At 44.7% G+C, this 13151-nt stretch overlaps 1 protein-coding gene across 1 annotated transcript; it reads left to right on the forward strand.

Annotated features, from left to right (window-relative positions):
- Positions 1-5913: 5913 nt before the first annotated feature.
- Positions 5914-12512, forward strand: LMX1B (LIM homeobox transcription factor 1, beta; the record flags this gene model as incomplete). Its single annotated transcript, XM_009073893.1, has 6 exons — positions 5914-6146; positions 8572-8750; positions 9135-9212; positions 9505-9571; positions 10300-10461; positions 12115-12512. Coding segments are annotated over 6 exons (877 nt in total), but the record flags the coding sequence as incomplete, so codon positions are not given.
- Between the last annotated feature and the right edge of the window lie 639 nt (positions 12513-13151).

The raw sequence follows: 13151 nt of genomic DNA on the forward strand, positions 1-13151 counted from the left end.
GTTTAGTATGTGTAAACAACTGAATAAAAATCCAAGGGAAGCAAAACGAGCATGCGGCTGGGTCCTGCTGACCCCCCAGCTGGGCAGAGCTGCAGCAGGAGTACAAACCCCCAACACAGACGATGCTTTCCAGCCCTTCAGTGTGGGGTGGAGCACACAAAAGGCACAGCAGCAGAAGACCATTTAGCCTCTTTGAAACTCATGGACAAAAATAACATTATTTCACAAATGTTTGCACCGCCTAAAAATATAATTCTAACAAAATCATCATATTTTGTTAATTCATTAAGGCTTCTTAATTGCAGCCTTGGCTTTATCAATTCAATTTGTGCCCTTAACTTTTATAACAGTTTCTGTTCTACAGAACAGATTAGGAGAAAATTGCAGCCATAATCTGTACAGTGCAATTGCTGTGCTATAAAGAGGAATGGGAGTAGCTGAGAAGAGCAATTGGATTCCCAAAGGTGGAGCACAGTAGAGCAATATCAGTGACTTTGTAAATGAAAAATTGTTTTAATTCCCTTCTAACAGCAATAATTCGATTCTTCATAAATTTTTCCATCAAAGTGTTGTAAGAAAGAATGCTGTAAAATAGAACAGCATGGCAGTGATGGAAGACAGTTGAACAAAGTGGTCAATTAGGGGATGAAAATTAAGCAAAGAGAAGAATTCATTCTGTCACATTCTGCTTGCAGCGACAAACTCCTCTGCAGTTTGCATTTTATGTTGTACTTTATAGTTAAGGGAGACACAACTTTTTAGGTCATTCTAGCCCCACTAGGGCAGGTTGCATTAGGATGTAAGCTTTGAACTCTCTGTGTCTTTGTGCATTTGTCTGAGCATCCCAGTTCTGCCCCAGAGCTGCTGGTGCCCAGAGGCATAGGGTGGGCACAGCAGGGCCACCCGCAGAGGGTTCCTGGGCCTCAGTGGGAAGGAGGTCCCACGAAGGGTGTTCAGCACAGGCTGTTGCTGGCAGTGAGCAGCCTGATGTGCTCCTGGGGCCAGGCTGGTCTATCTCGGGGGGCAGAGAGGGGATGGGAGCTCCGACAGTGTCCACAGTCAGAGTCTCACCCATTTCAGCATGGGATGACGTGTCCTTGGCATTGTTCAGCCATGGGATTGCCTTGGCAGGGCAGGACAGGGCTCCTCACGGAAACGGTGAAAATATTTATGGGAAGAAAAAGTCAGTCAGACCCAAGATAGGTGATATGTGATCTGTGAGTCCAAATCCATGTTGTGAAGCCAGATTTAATGCAAGTTTTCACCAGTAGCTGGTGTTCTTACCACAGCACCTGTGGATAGAGGGTTAATAAGTATTTTCTTTGGTTCTCCCTGAAGAAGAAAAAGGTTTCTTTGTTTTAGTTTCTCTCTAAATATTACTTTTTTTTTCTAGGAACTTAATTTTTGCACATTTTATTACTACTCGGTGAAAGGGAATTAGCTTTCTTTTACTGAAGTTTCAGCTATGAAATGGGCTTTAATAAACTATGTAATTATTTCTTCTGCAGGGAAAATATTTTAAATGGATTGTTTCTTTTTTTAGGGTTTCTTTTTTTTCAGATCATAAAATTATAATATTTCTGTTTTGCTTTACTGCATTCGAGATGTTTTGAATGTTCAGAATTGAGTGTAACCAAGCAACAGTTTTTGCTTTTTATAAGCACCCATGAGTTGTAAGACACTACAGGAATGCTGAAGCCCTGTGCTGGAAAAACCCCATGCATCGTGTTTTCCCCATTCTGTGTCATCTAAAGAAAGAAGTATCAAAATTTTTCCCAAAGAACAAGTAACAGATGTCTTTCATTAGTCATTTAATTTCTTCTCTTAATAAAATTCAGTTGTGTGAAAGCATAATATGTGTTAGCCCAGCTCCCCGTTGGTCTCAGGGGAGCGCAGAGCAGCCTGGCAGGGTGTCCCAGGCCAGAGCCAGAGCTGGAGGCTGCACCGGCAGCACCTACAAACACTTGCGACCACCTTCTTTGCATATGTGTTAAGCAAGGAAAAGTCAGGTATGTGCTGTGGTCCCTGCCGCAGGTAAGGTCAGAGTGACACCGAAAGGGAAGCGATGGAAGGTCTCTGATAGGGAGGCAGCAGCATCGGTGCTCTTGCATACATCAAGCATGGCTTAATAACTTCCTATTTATTGCTTCACGGCGAAGGCCTAGTAAATAAACAACCTGACTGAATTAGTCTGTTTTTCTACCTCTGTCCTGCATAACCAACCTCTTGAACCACATTTAATGTGAACAGCAAATTTCGCACTGCACATGGAGATCTCTCAGCACAGATTAAATTAGTTATAATAAAACAATTAAAATCTATTTGCCCACAGACAGGAGGAAATGAAGGACCTGGGTGAGCCATAGAAAGGTAAAGGGTGGGTTGTCAGGACACCAGGAGAGTAAACAGCAGAGCTGTGATTCTCAGGAGCAAAGCAGGGTCAGCTTTACTGCGAGATAACTGTGCGGGAGATAATAAATCAGGGCTCTGTATTGCACACCAGATGGCTGTGCCATGCAGGAAGGCACAGTGGATCATGTAACTGTGGTTGTTTCTAAGGATTACTGATTCAGCCTGACTTCGCAGGGATATCCTAACAAATAAAATCTTTATGGCCTCTTCCGCTGGTGAACATTTTCATCTACTGTTTAAAGACAGGACCACATGTCTTAGCGTTTGCATTGCCTGATACATATGCAAAATTAATTAAAGTTCACTCAGTTTGAGCTGGTGAAGACTTTTTGATTATCTAGTACTGTAAAGTTGCTTCACAGCATTTCTTGCAGATACTCTGATGGACAGACAGGCCATTGTTCTGAGCTTTAGCTTCGCTGAATCCCACAAGTGTTCCAGGCATAGAGGCAAACACACTTAAAAACTCCTAAACCTATTGAGTTGTCTTTCAAAATTGTCCAGGCAACAGAATTTATTTATAAAACTCTGCAATCGATGATTCAAAACAAGGTTTTCTTGTTCTGCTTTTCTCCTTTGTCCTCTTTGAACAATTTTCTTTGGAATGTTTTCGTTGTGCTTAGGAGTTGGAGATTTCCTGGGGCTTCTAATAAAGGCATTTGATTTCCACTCTCCACATACTTTAACAAGTCCAAGGATTTTGAGGTTTGACATTAACTTAAGAGAGCTGGAGATAATCAGCCATGGGGGTAAAATGCCAGAGTTATGCAAATTATTTGTAAAATGTATAGAAAGCAAAAGAAATACTCCTTTAAATGTGGTTGGTGTGGGACATAGGCTTTGTCTCAGCACAGAGTATCTCTGTGCTCCCCTTCAAATTTATGGCTTTGATTGAAACCTGTAAAGGGGTGATCTGTAAAGTATTCCTGCTATCCTACACTTCCCAACAGGTTTATTGCCATTCGTTTATAAAATGAACAGTCTAACGAGCAGTGGTTTAGATCACAGCTATCAAAGTCTGGTCATTTGTCAAGATTAGTTTCCTGTTGTGAGATTGCCTTGTGCAAAAAAGAGTGCATAACCTTGGGTTCCTCTTGGGAAGCTGAAAAAATACCTATAAACACTTTGTAAGATAGATTTAATGACGATTTTATAATCTCAGGGTCCAATCTAAGGCAGTGCTCTGGCTGTGTGTGTGTAAGTACACGTTACAGTGCAGACAGTACCTGTGTACAGAGGAGGGAATTTTGTTGACAACAGACAAATTTGGGATATGAAGTCTGTGCAGTATTGTCAGGGCAATTTAATGTTCATTTGAATGAGTTAATACTACACTGATGACAGTGTAATTCATTACAGCTAAAAGGCTGCCTTGGGAAGCTCTGCTGCAAAAGCTTTGTGGGCATAGTCTATTGCCAGTAAATAACACCAGATATTTTCTCTCATGTTGGACATTTGTTTTGAAGAAAAACAAAAAAACCCAAACAGTAAGGCAGTAGGACAGTGAAGGTGCTGCTCTGAGAAGCAACACTGCACAGGACAAGGAGGTTATTTTCAAGTCCCAGTGAGAGGGAAGGTGCAGGGGATTTATGCTTTCCGGGCCTTTCCTCCTTGAAATTATCTGTAAAGCGTGTTACATTTGTGTTTTCACTGTCACTGGACAGTGATTTGCCTGGGAGACAACGGGAGGCAGCGGCAGCCACCCCCGGGTGGTTCTGGCTCCCTCCCAGGGCAGGAGAAGGTCCCTGCGCTCCAGCCCTGCACTCCTGGGGTCTCCAGGACACTCCTCGGACAGAGGGGCCAGGTCAAATCAGCCAAATAGCTTTAGGTGGTTAAATAGGAACAACTGGTTTAAGTGCTCCTTTTTCCCCTTTGTGTGTTAATCCTTTCAGATATGTTATTGTGTAGAGATAAAAATATTTTCTGCTTAGGAATTTGCTGGCTAAAGCATTGTAAGGAAAACCTTGTGGGCGAAGGCAGTGGGGTGTATGAAATGAGCCAGGCTGCTCATGGCAGTGCCCAAGGGTCCTGAGTGGCATCAGTTTCCTTTGGACAGATTTATTTCATGATGTACCCAAAAAAGAGCCACTCAGTCCACCGTGCAGCGCCGGTACCTTGGGGCTGTGCAGAGGTGCACAGGGAGCCACCAGGCTCCCAGAGCAGTGCTCCTGTTCCACGCAGAGGTGTGGCCGGGGTGTCCCCGTGCCTGGCTCTCAGTCTGGGTGCTGTGACATATGCTTTTCCCTCCTGCCCCTTTGGCTCCAGCCCTTTGCGAGGGCTCGTGCCTGCCATTTTGCTGCACTTATCAGCTCAGACAAAATGGATGCTCTGGAGGAATCAGGAACTCCCACAGCCTCTGCCTCCTAAAATCAGAGAGAATTGCCTGTTTTGTGAAAGGTGCTACTTTTGATGATGAGAAACCATCAGCGTAGCCCATGCTAAAAGGCAGAATCTCGTGGGGTTTCTCCTGTGAACACACAGGTGCGGTTGTGTTCATTCCCTTGCCGAAATGTAAATGTTCGTGCACCTTGTGCTGTAATGTACTGCCATGAAAGACACTGAATTTCAAATTACCAGTCCACCACGTGACACAGGGATGTAACTTAGCCATTCGTCTTTATTTGAGGCAGCCCTCTCCCAAAGAACTCACAAGGGAGATTCCCAGTTGCCATTAGAAAAGCAAAATAAAATTAATCTAAATCATTCTAACTTTATCTTAGAAAATTAATGATGGATGACAGAGGGGTTTATAGAGGTTTAATAAGAACTGGTCTGGACACAGTGCGTGTTCTAGAGTCTGTGATTATAGTGGTAATTTAGCAGGTTGTATCACTGCCTATCTCTGCCAAAGGATGTTTCACACCATTTAAAATGCACAGTACTCCCTTCAGAGACAGGTTGTTCTGGAATAACTCAACATCCAAAGAAAAGCCGTGTTGTTTCACTCCTCTCTTTATCGATTGCATGTGTGCCATTGCGTGCGTGTGCGGCGGCTTTGCCTCAGCTAAAGATCTGAGTTTTCGTGCTCTTTTCTGTGTCCGTTTATCAGCCTCCTCAGAGACAGACAATACCAAAAATGGAAAGTCATGAAATCTGTTCAGAACAGGGTTTAAGTTCTGAAACCAGAGAGCCTGTGTAAAACAAAGCACACGCTGGCCCTTCCTCTAAAAGGTGAATTAAAATACATTTGGATTTGAGCAAGTTATCCAAACTCTGAGAGCTCCCTTTTGTTTCTCATTTTGAAGAGGGAAAAAACAGTGAGATAAGGACAGATCTTAGTGGGCTTTATCCAGGAAAGGTGATTCGTGGAACCTCCAGACCAAAGAGATTGAGATTTGAATAAATTGCATGCCTGTGGTGTTTCCAAGCCTAAGGACGCAAGTCTCACAGGGTGCAGAAGCACGAGCCAGACTGCTCCGTGCAGTCTTTGCTGGATTTAGATCCATGATGTGTGATCAGTGTGATCTGACACTCCCTTTGACTGTGCTCTCTTCCTTGCAGGCTGTTCGCTGCCAAGTGCAGCGGCTGCATGGAGAAGATCGCCCCGACGGAGTTTGTGATGCGAGCCCTGGAGTGCGTGTACCACCTGAGCTGCTTCTGCTGCTGCGTGTGCGAGCGCCAGCTGCGGAAAGGGGACGAGTTTGTCCTCAAGGAAGGGCAGCTGCTCTGCAAAAGTGACTATGAGAAAGAGAAAGACTTGTTGAGCTCGGTCAGCCCAGACGACTCAGACTCAGGTGAGCTTTTCCCACACCTGCTCTGACTGGAAAAGCCACACGAGTTTGTAGAGTTCTTATAGAAAAGTACTTCCATTTTCACATCCACTTCATCTATATGCACATGCCACCTATGCAAATTTGCAGGCACAGCTGAAAACATCCCTACTCACAGTCTGCTCTCCCTAACTCGACTCCCTTAACTTCTTGCATAGTAAAGGACAGAACCTTTTTGTTTTTATCAAAGTATTTTTCCATGAAGTCACAGAATGTGACTTCAGCTACCCCAATGCTGTTCTCCATAGGTATTCTTCCACCCACTTGACGTATTTTTCAGGGGATCTTCTGCACATACACTTTCAGCACTGAGCTAGGGAAATAGGCACAGCAGTAATATGAGTTCTGAGAGGATTCTCTCTGCCAGTCACAAATGGTACCTATAGAATGACTACAAGTACAACACAGAAGTATTGAAGAGAATCTGAAAGTAACTGAGATGTGGGTTTGTGCCATCATAATCACACACTTGTTTCCCAGGTAAATGTGTAAGAAAATCAACAGTTACCATTCCATTAAACGTACAAATGACATGAATGTTTGCCTCTGGTTTATGGGAAAATGTGTTATTCCAGTTTAGCTAAGCAAAGAAAAGATCCTTACTCCTAATCTGAGAGTCATGTTCTCCACATGGCTGAAGTTTGTATTTCCACATCAGGAATGCACAGGACAAAGGTCTGTCAGACCTGGAGCTGTTCACCGTTGCCACGCTGTGTTTGTGGGACCTCAAGGGCTCTGCTCAGTAGGTCTCACGGCACAGGGTCTGGGCTCTGGCTGAACGTGCCTCAGGCACGTGAGTCTCCTCCTTGTCCCTCAGCCGTTCTCCTGCCAGCTCCAGCCTCCTGCCAACCCCCCGTGCTGGGGCTGGGCACAGCTGTCCTCCCCTGCTGCTGTCCTCACAATCAGTGCCAGCAGCTGCGTTTGGCATCAGCTTTGGGCTTGGGTGGGCTCCACCTCAGGACCGGCTCTGGCTTTTGATCAGCAGGGCGCTACCACAGTGGTAGTTTTGTACTACCCAGTTTCTTCTTTCGAAGGGGAGTTTCTTACTCCTGGAGATGCTTTTTTTCCCTCATTATTCTCTGTTAGCCAAACCCAGACCTGAAAAACAAGCTGACAAATTAAGCGAGTTGTTTGTCTCCCATTGTCTACCACATTGAATACACTGATCTCCCAGGGGCCTGGGGAGAGCACATGATCTGCAGAGCCCTGGCTGACAGTGTGTCCTGCTTCAATCAAATATTTATCCACTGGACACAGAAGTAACTCTCCAATGAGAAGTACTAATCCTCACAAACCTTTCCTTAGAAATGGCATGCTGGAAAGTTAATAATGTCATGGTTATTAAAATGACTGAACTTCTCTTTAATCATTAGGCCAAAGATGCTTATTAAAGTAAAAGGTGATTAGACTGCTAGGTGCATAATAATCAGGCCTTAAAATGAATTAAAGTCTAATTTGTTGATTCCCCAAATGTAATCTTTGTGTGTATAAAAAATTCAGTCTGTTTCTTCATGTTGAAGTCCCTATGTGTTGATATTTTCCAGAAGAAAAAATCAGTAATCTGGTCAAATAAAATATACCAAGTTGAAAAGTTGTTTTTCACAACAAAATGTGTACTTACCCCTCAACCTTTGCCACTGCAATTGAGATTTCCCAGGACAATATGCTAGCAAATGTAGTACCACCAGATTGCATGAATATTCAGAATTTAACTATAGAAAAATACAAAGATTCTGTTTGGCCTACACAAGCACACAGATACTTGTACGTATTTACTGAGAAAGAGACACATTGTAAAGCACGAATAATACTGATGCTTTCTGTAGGATACTGGAATGAAATGGCAAGGATTAATTTTATCTCTAGAGCTTCAGAACCTTCAGAAAAATAACTGGAATCTGCACTGTATTTTGTTAGACAGACTCTGAGCTGTGTGTGACACTTGTTTACGCCGTTGTGCTGCCGCAGTGGTGCAGGCAGCAGTGCCTATCTGCAGCAAAGGCTTCAGGAGAAGCTGGGGCTCAGCTGCAAGGGAAGGAAAGGTGTGTGTCTGGTGGTGAGGCTGCTGCAGGTGAGCACATAGGGGACCAAGTGGTGATGGAAGGTAACAAACTCTGCCTGACTCTTGGAAAGACTGAAACATATTCTGAATTTTTATCCCCTGATCAGTCCCATGTCCTCAACTGGAAACTGAACACATTTTTATGCTTTTGTGGCATTTGATTTAAGCAGAGCACACAGATCTAAAGTAGTCTCCTCCTGCCTGCAGCTGCTTTAGGTATTCAGATAACTATGGGATAATAGGTGAACCTGTTGACTGAAGAGCAGTTCTCAAACAGCCTGTTATCATGGTGGAACAAGTGCAATTATATATCCTGTTTTTCACCAGTTAAAAGTGATGATGAGGATGGAGATGTTAAGCCCACCAAAGGACAAGTAACCCAAGGAAAAGGAAGTGATGATGGGAAAGACCCAAGAAGACCTAAACGACCCAGGACAATACTTACCACACAGCAGAGACGAGCATTCAAAGCATCCTTTGAAGTGTCTTCCAAGCCCTGTAGGAAGGTAAGTGCTTCACCAGCGACCGAGTCAGCTCTGACAACAGGCCCCAGACAGACCCTGCCCCTTCCTAAGGCAGCAGCAGGTCCTCTGAGGTGAGAGAAGAGCACTCCTTTTGCACAGAACTCTTTTATGGACAAAATAAGAAACATGAAATGACTTAGTGTCATTTTCCTCAGCTCAGATTGTTTGTTCAGTCCTTAAGGAATTGCTAGCACCATCAAAGGGCAGAACTTCAAAAAACTACACAAAACTCTGGGGAATTTTTAAAAGTCATTCTGTACATGCAGTTTTTTTGTTATAAGTACAAATGTTCCTCCTAACAAAACTGATTAGATGGGGGGGTTTTAACATTAAAAAAATTGCATCATTAAGTATTTCCTCCTGCAGGTGAGAGAAACTCTGGCAGCTGAAACAGGGCTCAGCGTGCGAGTCGTCCAGGTCTGGTTTCAAAACCAAAGAGCAAAGGTAGGATGTTTGACACATTCGCAACAGTCAAAGGCAGGCTGTGCCTCAGCACGGGCTCCTGCTCCAGATGCAGCTCACACTGCAGAGGTCCCGTGGTTGGGAGTAAATTCTGCATGCAAATCTGAACTGGAAACAGAAATGTTTACGCTTAGAATTGAAACTGAACCCAGAGCAGTGTGTGTATGAGTATAAATGGTCTGTGCTAACTGATAATGGTATTTGCAGAGAGTTTTATAAGGAAACAAAGTTGTTGCATTTGGACCCATGAGATTGTTCTGTTCTTTTTTTTCAGATGAAAAAACTAGCACGAAGGCATCAGCAGCAGCAGGAGCAACAGAATTCACAGCGACTAGGACAAGGTAGGGGATTTGTGATGAAGCAAAGCAAGGAGGAAAGAATCTGCAGGTGTTTGGAAGTGCCACAGATGTGCCTGAGTGCCCATGCCAGGTTACCCCCAGCGCTCCTGGTGGGGCCAGATCCCAGAGGTGGTCACACAGAACCTCTTAGCTCCTTTCTAGAAGAAATGTGCCATATGGAGGAAATCTCCAGAAGGCTTGCTCCAGGTAGATCCTCCCGTTTGTTTTCTCCTGCATTAAGGGGCGCCATGCTCAGCTAGGCATCTGCAAGGGCATCAGCATTGCTGCCCCAGCGTGGGGAGCCTCTCCTGTGCCCTCACAGGTGGCTGGACCCTGGGGCAGCAGCTGCACAGAGGCACCAAAGCTCGCCCTGCTGCTCCATGAGTGCTCTTGAGGGTTTCCAGCTCCCACAGCCTTGCAGCCTCAAATCCTCTTCACCCAGAGCCAGAAAATCTGGGACCAACAGAAGTTAGAGATTTACAGGGCTGTGTCACATAATACAGACTTTGAGATTATAGAGTCCAGCACCCATGAGCTCCATAAATTTTGTAGTCAGAAATGACAAGATTTCAACTTACTGCTCAGGGTTCTACTCTCAGACAAAGTTTGGAAAGCTCCTCTGACTGACAGGACACCCCTGACTGCAGTTGCTCGGGCTCAGCATTGCCCCTGGTGCTGCTGTGCCCTGCCCTGTTTCCCAGCAGTGACTGTGCCTTGTCTTTGCTTTGCAGAAGTAATGTCCAACCGAATGGAAGGGATGATGACATCTTACACACCACTGGCACCACCACAGCAGCAGATTGTAGCAATGGAGCAAAGCAGTTATGGCACAGACCCATTTCAGCAGGGTCTGACTCCTCCGCAAATGCCAGGAGACCACATGAACCCCTATGGTAAGGCCTGACTCATTCTGCCACGTCCGAAGTAGCAGGGTCTGTGTGCTGGGTCACACACTACAGGGGTAACAGCTGTGCTGGCGTTGAGAATATTTTTTCTGGGATTTGTACCAGGGACTCTGTACCAGTCAGTTTTGTGTGTATTTTCTTGTACACGTAAGGGGATAGGATAAAGCTCATCTCAGGTTCTGGGCACCCTTCACAACTATTTCACAGTATAATTCTGACAAGCAATAAAGCGAGCAACATCACCTCTCCAGCTCAACTTTTTTAAACCACTGTCTGAGACACTGAAAAATAAACAGTACTAAATTATAGCTCCCTCACAGTTTTTCCTTTTTTCTTAGAAGCTTTGAGAAAAAAGTGACTTCAATAAAGAGAAATAATTATTCATTACAAAACAAATAATCAGCCCTGTAAGACCCCTCAGTTTGGATGTTTGCAAAGAACAGTTCTTGAGCTGCTAGAGATGGTTACTACTACACTTCTCCTGTGTAGTTCTATTCTCTGTCCCAAATCAAGATGATGGTTTGCTTTCACAGTTGCCTGACCACACATCAAACACTTCATAAGCACTAAATGCCCATTGATTGATTCTGGACAATTGCAGTGTGGCATTTAGACAGAATTTCAGAGGATTTTTCAGACTGCTGCTGGGCCTTGCCACAGCCCACAAGGGCCTGTTCCAGACTCATTTCTGTTGACCAGGAGCACTTCACTGCAGAGGCTCATGTGTGCATCACTGTCACAACATGCACAGGCCAACAAGAAATCTGCTTTGGGTCTGTGTCATGACCTTTGCCACTGAGACAAGTCCGTGGTGCACAGCAGGAAATTTGGGAGGTCCTGTAAGGAGCTCAGGACATATGAAGTGCCCTCGAGCATTAGGTGGCTTGTGATTTTGTTGGTTTTCTTGGCTTTCTGAGTAAAACTCCTTGGGAGGCAGGTTCTGTGCTCTGAAAGGAGTGCAGGGGCTGGCAGAGGCCTTTCAAATGAGTGTGAGGGAACAGAACCAGACAAACAGTTTCTTAAGTGCCCCCAGGACTTGAGCGAGAGCTTTTTCTGGTACCTTTGGAGCTGAAGTCAGCTGACATTGTAGTTGCTAAGGGAAATAAAAGGCGCTGTTCCAAACCAGCCCTAGAGCAGTGGAATTTTCTGAAAGAAGAGCATGTTTACAACTGTAGCTCAGTTGAGACCAGGGGAGCTGGGTCTCTTCCTGGGTCCTGTCACACTGGTAGAACTGTCTTTTACTTTGTGTGTAAATGAAGAGCTCCATGGTTATGGCTCTCAGACCATGCTTCCCTGTCACAGGCACTCGATATCTGGTCCCACTTTCCTCGGAAGCCCTGGTGCCCCCACGAGTGCCAGATCCCAGCCCATGGAGAGCTCGGGATCTGCTCCTCCCAAGCCAAGACTCCCCTCTGTGATGCTGACTGAAGTCTAAATTAAGTCCTGGCAGGTCTGGGGGGCAATGCTGCCAGCTGACTCTCGTGGGTTGGTGTCTAGCCTTCCTCCTTGTGAGTTAGGCGCTTAGAACAGAGTGACACCAGAGCCAGGAGTGTTCCCATCTGCTGCAGCGTGTACCCGTCTGTGTGTCCTGTCCTGCCTGGCTGCACAGCATCCAGCTTAACGTGTGCGTTTCATTTGCAGGGAACGACTCCATTTTTCATGATATCGACAGTGATACCTCTTTAACTAGCTTGAGCGACTGTTTTCTTGCCTCTTCCGAAGTTAACTCCATGCAGGCTAGAGTAGGAAACCCCATTGACAGGCTGTACTCTATGCAGAGCTCCTATTTCGCCTCATGAAAGGAAAGAAAACGAGCGGCCGGCGTGTTTAGCCAGTGACTTTCAGTGCAGACTCTACAGCCATATGTTGCCCAGCTCTTCCTCCACAGTGACTCTGCTGCCTCTGAACTGCAAAGAGCGTATTTTTAGGAAGACTGTTTCTGTTTGCATATATGTGTACGTGTGTATATCTATTTTAATACCTACACACATACATATATAGTGAAACAAAATGCATCCACCAGTCCCATCCCCTTGGTTCCCAGCTTGCGCCAGACCGCGAGACAGCACGGAAGGAACAGAAGACCCTGCTCGTCCTCAGCGTTTGGTTTGGTTTGGTTTGAGCTCGCCATCCTAAAGGAAATGGATTTTGTGGAAAGCTAGACCTTTTCCTCCTTTCTCTCTTCCTTTCTTTTGGATGTTTAAACTCTTTTTTTTTAAAGCCACTGATACTGACATCAGTCGACCATATGACAAATAAATCAAAGAAACTGGAGATTCCTCCCTTTTCTTACTGCATGATTCATACTATGTTGTGGATAAATTGCCATTTGAACTGTGAGAAGTTAATGTAAATGTGACGTTCAACATTTGTTTCCTTTCTACACTTTTTCTACATAACCTAGGTCTGCTCATTAGTTTATAACCCTTATGCATATGATACTGAGGAAACTGGTTGACAGTATTTGTGGAGAAAGCCAGTGATTTCGGAATAAGAAGAGTCTATAACCCTGGAGAGGAGACGCGTGTTAGGGACAGAGACATTTAGGTTAGCATTGATCTTAAACAATTAAAACTAAAGGTCCTTACAAGGCAGAGTTGTATTTAATTTTTTGAAGTGTGAGACTAAAGCATTTGCATTGTTTGTAAGTATTGCAGTGCCAAATTTCAAGTCTAGAC

Source organism: Acanthisitta chloris, unplaced genomic scaffold (assembly GCF_000695815.1).
Source record: "Acanthisitta chloris isolate BGI_N310 unplaced genomic scaffold, ASM69581v1 scaffold9754, whole genome shotgun sequence".
Taxonomy (NCBI): Eukaryota; Metazoa; Chordata; class Aves; order Passeriformes; family Acanthisittidae; genus Acanthisitta; species Acanthisitta chloris.